Source organism: Eumetopias jubatus, unplaced genomic scaffold, assembly GCF_037043125.1.
Source record: "Eumetopias jubatus isolate StellerSeaLion01/CBP00866 unplaced genomic scaffold, mEumJub1_p1.0 scaffold_3, whole genome shotgun sequence".
NCBI classification, from domain to species: Eukaryota; Metazoa; Chordata; class Mammalia; order Carnivora; family Otariidae; genus Eumetopias; species Eumetopias jubatus.
This window is the reverse complement of record NW_028274809.1, coordinates 131,017,948-131,029,769: the sequence shown is the minus strand read 5'-3', so window position 1 is coordinate 131,029,769 and position 11,822 is coordinate 131,017,948. Positions and strand designations below refer to the sequence as shown.

At 41.0% G+C, this 11,822-nt stretch overlaps 1 protein-coding gene across 1 annotated transcript in view; it reads right to left on the bottom strand.

The window, feature by feature from the left end:
* Nucleotides 1-1,980: 1,980 nt before the first annotated feature.
* FREM2 (FRAS1 related extracellular matrix 2) overlaps nt 1,981-11,822 on the bottom strand; it is a 155,388-nt gene continuing 145,546 nt past the window's right edge. The window contains exons 17-24 of the mRNA XM_028107332.2: nt 9,413-9,605; nt 7,824-7,928; nt 6,286-6,413; nt 6,053-6,187; nt 5,129-5,255; nt 4,102-4,289; nt 3,745-3,891; nt 1,981-2,496 (exon numbers count right to left, since the gene is read on the bottom strand). Coding sequence (XP_027963133.2) covers nt 1,981-2,496; nt 3,745-3,891; nt 4,102-4,289; nt 5,129-5,255; nt 6,053-6,187; nt 6,286-6,413; nt 7,824-7,928; nt 9,413-9,605 — 1,539 coding nt within the window. The remainder of the gene's footprint in view (nt 2,497-3,744; nt 3,892-4,101; nt 4,290-5,128; nt 5,256-6,052; nt 6,188-6,285; nt 6,414-7,823; nt 7,929-9,412; nt 9,606-11,822) is intronic.

The following is an 11,822-nucleotide window of genomic DNA, read 5'->3' as shown; positions in this document are numbered from 1 at the left end:
CCACACACTATTTGAAGCAGCTTAACTCATGCTCATTCCTAGACAAGTTATGAGGTAGCTAAAGAAGTAGCAAGGCATCTGTCAGAAGGCAAAGCAAAAGAAAAGGGGATAATTATGAAAGCATCAATGGTTTATTTGACAAATGAACTCCTGGGCTATACAGTACTTTATAGAAGTCCTCCGGGGGACCTTTGAGTTATAGCTGATATCCATTAATGCCCCAATGGAAGGAGACTCCAGTCTACCATATTCTTTGAAAGACTTTGAATGTGAAGTACAGAGCTGCCCAAAAGGAGAGAGGCGAGCATTGGACACTTTTTACCTCTCTCTCAGCACCAATGTAGATTCCTTTTTTTCAGTAAAGAGATGGCTGGTGCCCACGGACACCAGATAAGATCCATTCCACTAGAATGTCCAGTGTGGCCAGCCTAGGAACGCAAGTGAAAACATTTCAGGCAACACTTGAGGGTTAGTTAGCCCTTACACACAGTTCTTTTTCTCCTGACCCTAATTTTTGCTTGAAATACATTCACTAGCTTTTGGAAGATTGGTCATTAGACTACTGACATTTTCCTTCGCTTTCCAACTGAAATCTCTGCCATTTGGCAAGAGTATATTTTTTTCAGAAAGGCGATGGGAGCCTTGCCAAGCAAGCTCACTAAGTTTCTTGATTTTTAACACTGTAAGCAGTGTTACACGTTATTTTTTCAGATACTGAGAGGGACCTCGCTGCATCAGCTCACTGGACTGGAGATGTCAAAGAATGCTGCTTTCCTCCTGGATCAAAGAAGATGGCAACCTCCAAGGCCATCTCTGGAATGACAGTTGCAGAGGTTCCCATTTTTAGAACCAGAGGCTGATTAGAAGGCTAAGAAAATGTCCTATGGCCAATTTAAGTTCTGGACATTGGTTGTGTGATTATGCTACTCTGAGGGTTAACCTCATGTATCATCTGTCAGAATGTTCTTTAATTCCATAAAGTATATAGAAGAGGCACTTTGGTTAAACATATGATATTAATAAATACCACTTTCTCCCTCCACCACCTATAATGATATTTCTCATTATCATCGATGGGTTCAATACTGCAAATATCTAGGCTCAGTTCTTAGAGAACATTGTCTTATAAATGTGAATCTAACTCTATAGCATTTCTTCTTCATCATCAAAACGCCACCAACCCTCTCATTTCCCACAAATGTTGAGCACCAATAAGGTATACTATCAGGCAAGGACTCGACTATTCCTCACTATGTAACAGGAAAGTCTTTCTTCGACAATCTCTTCCAGACTTAACATATTCTTTGGTTTAATTTAAAGTTAAATAAGCAAATAAAACAAGGAGGCTCTGACGAGGATGAGAAACAATTCAAATCCAAGCTAGTGAGTTCCTTCCCTCTATCTTTCCTTCCATCCCCTCCCACGTAGTAGTAGAAAAGGTGAATGATGGGTTGAGCCACCCCTGGTCATAATTCCATGCTGTCTTCACCTATTCGAAAACTTGTCATAATAAACAGTGTGTTTATCATTCTTGCAGACTGCGCATTAAAACCTTTTTAGTAATAAACTGTTACACAATGAATAAACCATGTGATAATTGCACCTTCCAGATTCATACTCATATAACTATAATAGACTCCTCTTAAACTTCTGAGAGAGTCTGCAGCACCTTTGAATAGATTTGTCTCCACTGTGTAGAGAAAAATGCCTAAAATGAGAAGCCCATCGATGGCTGTGTGTACACGTGAATACATTGCTGCTGCCTCCTGGGCCAGAGGAAAGGCGTGGTCTGTGGTCTGCATGTGTTCTCTGATGCATGAAAGAGTAGACAGAATTCAAATCCAAGTTCATGAGTACAGTCAGGCCCTCTGAGCAGCTCCGGAACAGAAGGCCCCAATTCTCGGCCGTTGACAGAAGCATTTGGGTTCCTACCGTCTTTCCGAGGCACTTGAGGCAAAGGCTGAATCCCACCTGCTCCCCTCAAACCTCTGAGCTGTCGCCGTGGTGGCTCTGCGGGGGCGTCACGGGCTTGCTGCTGCCTGAGCCCTTCGGAGCGCCCTTCCTCCTGGCGCCCTTCTTGTTCCTGCACATCATCACTGCGATGGCAGCGAGGCAGACGGTGAGTAATCCCACCGCGGTGCCTCCGACCGCGGTGACCAGGCTGACGTCGTCGGAGCTGGGCCGGTTGAGCTCGCGGGGGAGGACGCCATCGGGAGGAACTCGCCCCTGGGGGCTCCGCTTCCTGTTGGTGCGCTGCAGGGCAATGTGCTGGATGTTTGTTCCCCGGTTGTTGTCAGCACCTATTTCCCACGCCGGCGGGGGTGGGCTCCTGATCTCCCTCTTCTTCCGGCCCTGGCTCATCGCGGGGGGCTTCCTCGGACTCACTACGGAGTGGTGCTGGTACTCGGTGCTTCTTTTGCCAATGCCTCGGTTGGCATTGTCTTTTGATCTGACTGTGTAGATCGCGTGTATGTACCATTCCCGGCCCAGGGCGACCTAGGGAACGCAACTCTATTTGTTAGAAAATTAAATACCACACCGACCTAATTCAGACTCCTGCAAGAGAAATTAGTGGCAGAGACAGTAACTGATAATTTACTTTAGTCTGCAGAATTAATACACTTCATATTTTTGCGTGGGTAGTATGTGCAAGGCTTTGTGTAAAGCACTCCAAAATATTTTGTGCAGCTCTTGGGGGAGTGTGTGCCGGTAAATATTTGGTTATCTGTGACTTGCCACAGAATGTCAGAGCTGTTACACGGTTTTAAATCATTCATTTAAAACATGGGTAAAGAAGGATGCACAGCAGTTACATAACTTGCCAATGTCACTCAACTAGCTTGTGGCCGAGGCAAGACTAGAACTCAGATCTTCTGACCCTCAGGACTCTCTTTCGGTTCGCCTGGCTGCATATTTACATATAAGACCATAGAAGGGGTCCGTTTTTCTGCTTTTTCTAGGGCCTCTGAGAAGAAGGGAATTTCTGATGGCTCTCTGAAGCCTTCCGGATTTAGAAGGGGCCTAATGCTTTGAGAATTAACAGCGAAAATAATTTAAAAAAATTATTCAGAGTAACAAATATGCTTCCTTAAGATTCCTTCTTTAGGATGAATACAGATATTGTGTCTGCAGCCCATCCTGTGTGGACAATTTTCAGGAAATTTCCTAAAAGGTGTACTTGCTCCCCCCCACCAAGGATTCACAGTGGGAACACATCTCTGAATCTTGTCTCATTTGTCTGCTCAGGGTTTAAGGTCGCCTGTGTCTCCTTCTACCGTCTGTCGCTCGGTTAGGATATTCTGTCTTGGTTTATAAAGTCTTTGAGAGTGGAGATTTATGAGCCGTGCCCGTTTCTTTTTCTGAATCCAGCAGTTCATACAAGATCAGTCTAATAAAGATGGTCATGAAAAGTCAACAGGAAGGAAGTTTTGAATAAGAAAAACAGAGTTTTGAAATGTCAGACTTAGATTTACATTCCGGGCTGAATAAAAGGGTCTTAATTACCTGTAGACTTAAAATAATATGAATGCACTAATAAAAATAGTACTAGCTAGGTTTTACAGAATGCTCACCTCGTGCTCACTATGGCCCTGTGTTGTTTACCTATATTACCTTATTCAGTGTTACTATTACTTATGCAATATTACAATCACTGCCCTTTAACAGAAGACACTGGATCATCCCACTTTTGAGTAATTTGCATGTGCTCCCAGAGCTGGTATAAGTAGCTTATTACTGGCCCACCTGAAAGAGTGGCGTTGAGTCGACTTTAAAGCCATCGGATCCAGGCTGATTCACTAAGAGAATAGCTTCAGGGTCATCTGCTGCTAGCTTGGCATTAAACAGGACATTTCCAAAACTGGTGGCTTGGGTCTCTGGCTGAGCTTTGTCCTTTAAGCAATAAAAGAAAATGAGGAGTCCTGTAGATAGTGCCAACTTTTGCAAGTACAGAATGGTTTCTTTAAGTTTGTGCAAGTACAGATTACCATAAAATGTCACCATTTCATTTCATTTGAAAAGACGCTATTGTTTTTAAATACCAGACAAAAACATTGAACTTTGATCATCTGTCTGGTTCATTGTTTGGGTCAAAGCACTTACCACAATTTTAAATCTATATAAGAGTGAAGGAGAGTCAGCTAAGCAGCCGTATTCTGCATTCGCGGGACTGTATTTGGGAACATAGCCGTCAGCTCCAGTGCACAGGAAAACCTTCTCAATGCTGCAGTAAAAGGAGTCACCCAGATTCTGGACAGGATCTACCATGACACGCCCATAAATGATGTCACCTGAAACAGAGATGTGGAAGGGTCATTTCTGTTACGCGGTAAGGTGCGTCCACGTGACACTGCATACCATGGTGACCATGATGCCCCTAGGGAGTACTGCCTTTTTTCCCTAATCTGCCGTCAAATGTTGGAAGACCTGCAGGATGTCACCCACTCCCAGGCCTCAGGGGAGACCACTTTGGGGACTGGACCACAAGTGACTGCAGATTTATTGACCCTCACATGCTCAGTCAAGGCTCGGCCTATACTTTAATATTCATAATTCCACTGTGGTTTAAAGTCTGCTTCATATAAATAAATTACTTGGCAGGGTGCAGACTAATAAAGTATATAAAAAAGAAAATATTGATAAAAAGCTGAGTTGGCTTTATTTGATTTTGAAGGAGAGTTTGCGGAAATTCCCTGGTAGTCAATCATCTATTTCACAACTATTACTGAACTCCCACCATGCATGTTAGGCATTTTGCTAGGTGCCAGGAACACGCCACTGAGCAGGACAGATATAACCCTCGCCCAGGAGGCATTTACAGTCTCAAGTAGCTGCAGAATTTGAGTATATGCACCTTGAAAGAAGATTCAAGAAAAAAACCTAGATTTGCTCCCAAAGTCACTTAGGTAAGTGAAATAGAGATTAATTTCCCCAGAAGAAAAACCATCCAGTAACTTATATCCAATTTCAGTGGCCCTACGTCACCCCTGCCAAAGTGGCAAAGACCCAGTAATATTCTCAAAAGCATACCAGACGTGATAATTTCCCCTCTCCAACATGATCCCAATAAAGCAAAGCACAGCAGATGCCGTGGCAAACAGAGCAGATGTCTCATTTGTGAAACGAATACCTTCTGCAAAGGCAACATCACTCTCTTGCCCAAATCCCATGGATCCGTCAGACAACCAGAGACTCTTCTTGGAGAGGAGGTACATCTGGGTGTTCAAGCTGAACTCAGCTGCCACCGGATCGCTGACCTAAAACCAAGTGTAAAAGCCCTTTTATGGTTTGTCGATTGCTCTGGTGGTGCACAAATACATTATTCACGGACACACACATGTGCTGTCCACGGACACGTGTAGATTCCTGAAGACTGCACTGCAATTACCAAACTAATGTAGGGAATTGTAACACTGGCCTTATCCTTCGTGAGAAGGCAAAACTGGCGAGGTGAAATGTTTTGACTGGGACTAAATAGCATTACTTGATTTCTTTTCCCTTGGTTTCACAGGGTGTTTTACGGGACTTGTACATATCACGCTCAATGCAAAACCAACACTTAGTCTTCGTCCTTGGACAAAAAGCACCATCATGTTTCTTTTACTATATAATGGAAATTAGGTACTCTGAGATGGCAAGAACTACAGGATATTTATTTTCCTTGAAGATCAAGAATGAGACAAAGACGTGCAGAAGAACTCTAGGGGAAAATCCTCAAATCTCCAAGGCAGCACACTCCAGGAGGAGACACGATCACATAGGAAAATAAATAACCCTTGCGTACTCTTAAACTCTGGATTTTATATCCTGAACCAACGACAGATAAAGGGCAGTTCTTTCCTCTGTCATTCTTCCCTTGCTTCCCTCCTGTCTGACTTCCTTTTCTCTCAGCATGCAAGAATTTAAGTCATAGTGTGAATTTCTTCCTTCCTTCCTTCCTTCCTTCCTCCCTCCCTCCCTCCCTTCCTTCCATTTTTTTACTGATACAAGTAAGCCACGACCTTAATAAAGTGGAATTGGAGAAGTCCAGGGAAAATAACTGCAAGAGATGCACCTGTTGGAACCGTATGTCGAGGTCAAAGGTGACAGGCTCTTGGGGGTTGCAGGTGACTGGCAGGCGGTACTCTTGATGCGATGGAGTGGTGCAAGGCAGGAGTTTCACCGTGTAAGTCCCCGAATAGTCACGTACCTTTAAGGAGAAGGGAGGACATTTATGTTTTTCATTTAAGAATCTGAGGTGTTGTCCCAGGCCGCGGAAAAGGAAAAGTAAGAGCCCAAGTCACTTACTGCAAAGTCAGACACAAAGCTCCATTGCTGCACCGGCTGGTGATAGGTCGGCTCACTCCTTACGAGGCGCAGGGAGAAGGTCAGGCCTGGATGATCAGCTGACACGATCATTGAGCTCGTGAAGGATGCTAGAAAAGTGCCAATAAGAATAATGGTAGAGTGGTTTTAAGAGTGCATGACAGCTTAGAGTTTTCAAAGCACCTGACTGTACATTGCTTTGCTTGCTTTTATTCTTAATACTAAGCCTTCAAAGCCCCAGTGTTGGTATAATCAGCCTCATTTCCACCCCCCACACCCCCCAGAGAATGTGGGCTGAGACTGATTATAGTGACTCTCCCAAGATCACACAGCTAGGATGTGTGATCCTTCTGATTCCTAATTCAGTGCTTTTTCCACTCTATGATTCTGTGAAAAGATAATTGTGTAGAAATGCTCAAATAGTTCAGGGCTACTTTCCAGGGAAGGCACAGCAGTGTAATAAAAGCTGATGTGAATGCATTTATTGTGCGCCAAAGCTATGAGCTGGCTTTAGTCTCTTAGCATCCACAGAGCTGGGCAAAACCAATTTCTAAACGGAATCTAATTTTAATTAGATTGCCTGCAATTGTGTCTAAACAAAGATTCAGTTTATTAGAAAGGTAGACATGTGCAAAGGACCTTTAAAGACCAAGAAATCCTTATTTTCCAGAACTGTCAAGTACTATAAAGCAAAATGATTCTTTTTGGGTCGGCAGTTCTTGTAGCTCGGCCTCATAAAAATACAATGAACCCTCTTTCTCTTCTGAATTTTGGCCCTATTCTCTCCTTGTTTAGAGCGCAAACCCAGAAAAAGGAAGGCGGGAGAAGACATCAAGTGAACTACGTTCCCCGCCCAATCTGACATTAGTTGGCAAATGGGCAAAATATGCAGAACCAATTTAGTGATATGGAGAGTCAAATAAAAAAACTATTTCTAATGAAATATCCTTTATATTTAAAAAAAGCCTGGACATTAGACTTGAGTGACTGCTTCCTTATTGCTATTCAAAGCACAGCGCCTCATAGTTAGTAAAATGACACAGCCAAGCTTTATTAAAGATAATTAGTTAACATGTCTGAAATATAAGTATCATAGCGCAGTACCCCTTCTGGCTCTATTATAAAGGTTTCTTACAGTATCTAGAAAAGAGTTGCGAACAGAGACGTGCTTGCTGAACAAACGACTTAAAATTCAACTTTTTACGCAGCAAGAAAGGAGGTGGAGAAGGGGATTGTGGTTGCTACGCTCTTTTATCTAAAGAAAACACCACTTAAAATGAACTCAGTGGAATTTTTGTTTAAATTTCATCACTTTGTATTTTCTCTAAAAGTCTACGTCGACAACAACCATTTTGTGGCTTCTGAGATGTAGCTGAACAATTATCAAGCCCTCCTGCGGATAAGTCACATGGACAATTCACTTGAAATTAAGGGTTTTGAAGCTCCTCAGGCAGCGTGGGGGATGGCAAATCTGTGTCCTGTGGTGCAGGGCGTGGCTCCTAGTGGCTAACAAGGCTTACCGGGATGCGATAGCACGAACAAACCGTGGAACTGAGCCTCTGTCTTGAAGTTCACCACCAAGCGCCCCTCTTCACCAATGCGCATACTTGTTGGGTAGAGAGAACCTACATGGGGATAGTGCACAAGAGTGGCGATATTGGTGACCAGGGGCTCCTTAAGTGCAGGATTTCTTCAGAATTTGAATTCGGATACCTCTCATCTTTAAGCATTCTAGCCAAAAGCTGTTATCAGAAGAATTCTGAGTGATAAGAGAAGCAGAAGTGTTTTGTTTGTTTTGCTCTGTTTTCTAACGAGAAAAGGTGTCAAGAAGGGAGGCAAAATAGAATCAGGTAACGTGAGTGAAGTCAATATGAAATAGAAATAGATTGAGGACAATAAGCCAAGATTTTTTTTTTCCCTTAAAAGCCTCAGTCTACATAAATGAAGCTGTAAATTGGGAGAGACACAGTAAAATTGTCACATTTTAAAGATTTGAACATGGAAGTGGGTTTGTGTTCTCCAGAATGATTCCAAATTTTATAGACTTAATAAAAACACTGGAGGTTTTCCAAAACTTTTAGCAGTTTGACCAAAGTTGGTTCCAGAGATAAGAAGGAACCATGAGATCCTTACGTAGAACTTGAGAACTGGATCCACAGTAAAATTTCCTTAAATATATATATTTTTAAGGCAAGGTATGTAACTAAAACATTGAAATATAAAATAATCTGGGATGATCACTCAGGGTGATCATATTGCCTTTCACATAGCTCTGAGGCAATCTTAATCTGTGTAAGATAGCAAATTTGGTGCACTGTCAATAGTACTTTCCTTCTGGCTAATAAAAAGGAATGCAGGCACAGTGCTCAGATAGGCATGGAACCCAAACAGTAGCATGTGCCTGAAAAGAAACAGTATTCATTTTACGGATAGGTAAATTAGCTTTATGCCTGTAGACTTTGAATTATTATTCTGATATAGAGATTGAAACAAAGTTTGGCAGATGCTTATGGACAAAGCTGTACTTACCACCACTGTTCCAAGACATTCTGCTAAAATATCACAGAATAATAAAATTTTAAAATAAAAGGAGTATTAGAAGTCTATTCTACCTTTGAGAAGAAACTGAGTGCCACAAAGGTTAAGCAGTATGTTCAAGATCACATAGCTAGTTAGTGGTGGAAGCCAGAACTAGAATCCAGGATCTATCTCATTTTCAGAAACAAACAAACAAAAAACATAAATTTTTCTCTTGGGTTCATTTCTTATTTTCAATTGGAACTTCCTCTATAGGTTTTCTAGAATTTAGGAAACACGTGGACTGTGTTGCATAACGCATACATGATGAATCACCTAAAATGGACTCTAAGGGTTAAATACCCATGAAATGGACATAATATATTTAACAGTCACATGTTATGCACAGTTTGAGGCACTGATATGGTTTTGTTAGTTCTCCCATGACAAAATGAAATAATTTTGAAATACTGATTATAAAAATAAAATCTATTGAAAGTCACTTCTATTATTTTTAGCTACGGTAAAAAAAAAAAAAATCCTAAGTAATTCAGATAGATGAGAACACTCGTTTCCAAATATATTAACCCACCTTGGAGTTCAGCTTCTGGTGGGCTGCCGATTCCATCATTCCACAAGATGGCAGTGTCATATACAAAAGTCAGACGGAGCTCCGACTTCAAGTCAAAATGTTGCCAGCCTCCCACCCCGACCGGAGAATGGAACACGTAGGAAACATACAGAGGCACTCGAAGGGTCACAAAGGACTGCACTAGATTTAAGACCTAAAACAATAAAATTATCTGTCAACATGATTCAGTGTTAACGAGAGGAATCTAACTTTGTACAAGCCACTTTCTCCTTTCACTCAACTAGAGATTTTGAGTGGCCCTTAAGGAAACAAAGTGACGGCATTTATACTATTGCCCCCTCACTTAATTTTGGAGAATTAACTAGTTGTTACCATTACCTTCCTTTGCAACAAAGGATATGCGGCAGCAAACGTGAAAGTAAATTGCATTATTTTGAGCATATTATACCTACACAGTCCTTTTGGTTTCATAACAGCATTATTAAGATATAATTTCCATGCCATATAATTCAGTTGATTAAAGTGGACAAACCAACAGTATTTAATGTATTCAGGGAGAGGTGTAACTTTGACCACAGTCAATTTTTGAACACTTTCATCACCTCCAAAGGAAATTCCAGACCCATTAGAAGTCATGCCTTCATTCCTTCCTCCTCCCTTCCCCTGGTGGCCACTAGGCTATTTTCTGTCTCTATGTATTTGCCAGTTTTGGAAATTCCATATACATGGGGTCTTACAGTATGTGGTCTTTTGTGACAGGCTTCTTTCACTTATGTTTTCAAGGTGCATCCATGTTGCTGCACATTTCAATACTTTTATTTCCGAATAGCATCCCATGGTATGGGATGCATGTTGAGTAATGACACGTAATACTTAATATGTTGCAAAATTAATTTTTAGTTGAAATGAAGTGACTTGCTTTGAATTTTATACTTTTCTTCTTCAGGTATTTTGTAGGAGAGTTAGGAGTAGTGGAAGATAAACTAATATTCATTTATTGAGCCCCTAGCTTCACAATAAAAGCTATTTAATATTTTTACTCTCCCCCATAATTATATTTATATGTATGTGTGGATGGTTGTATGTGTGGATGGATGGATGGATGGGTGGTTAGATGGATGGATGGATAGATAATGCATAGAAAAGGAAAAAGGAAAATTAAGGTTCAAAGAAATAAAGCAAATTTCTCACAGAATTGTTTAAGCTTTCTGAATGGCCCTGCCAGTATTAGAACCCAGCCTTTAGCCTGTGCTTTTCTACTCTATCACACGTCATCACATTACAAACAAAGCTGAGGGCAGTCCTAGGATCACCTAACCAACGTTATCATACTTAATTCTCAAAATAGCTCTGCAGAAGAGCTGGGCAAATATAATTATCTTCCACACAAGAGGAGATGGACTTAGGTCAGATCATACACATTAGAAGTTCCAGTTGGGCTTTCTAATACCATTCTAATTCTCTTTCCACATTGAGCTGGCAACAGAGATCATACACATGAGTTAGTGAATAATATAAAGAATGATAACAATATTGTATCACTTTGTCATAGAGTAAAAAAATAAACTCCTTAAATCACAAAAAAATGATGACCTGAATCTCCAACAAAAATATATAAAAAGGAAACCATCATCCAAGCAACTTATTTAATTCCTAGCTGTGTGGTAACTAGCACTCCCCATCATCTGCTAACACAGCCAGCAGAAGAGGGGCCTTGGAACGAAAAGTTCTTTGAGATAATATTTGTTAAGGGTCAATATTATTGCACTCAGTGAGAACTTGATCTTGCAGTGCAATTTTAACAGTGTAAAGAAGAGTGATCAAGTCAATGTATATGCCACTGGAAATTAAGATTAATATTTCATCCTGTGATTTTAATAAACCATCATCTTTTAAAAATTAGACTTTAGGAATGACTTTCCAATTAAACTGTCTGGGTGCTGATGATTTTTGCCAACATTATACTCTATCTATCAAATGTTACGGAGTGTGCTATTTTGGACAGAACTATTAACGTTCACTTCTTATGAATGAGTTACTTGGCACAAAGCTCCCTGACTAATTTTTATTTTCTTTCATTTGATTCTTGTGGCAACCTAGAGTTTGACCATTTCCGGACATGGAATCAGCATCTTATTGCATTTTCTTGTTCACCATGGCCAGGCCTTCTTTGTCTGCTTGGAACTTCTCTCTAGAGTAACTGGTGCCAATGCAACAATGTCAATCATCCAGGTCGCCTACCTGTTCATTCTTGCAAAATTGAAGAATGCAGTGCCATCAATCTAACTTCTGGATATCATCTTAGTGAGCAGTTAATTTTCTTTCACTCTGTATCACAGTACTTTTTAAGGGATTTGTTTATACTAAAAGAAATAGATGTTAAATCTGGTACACTGCTCTTAAAGCAACC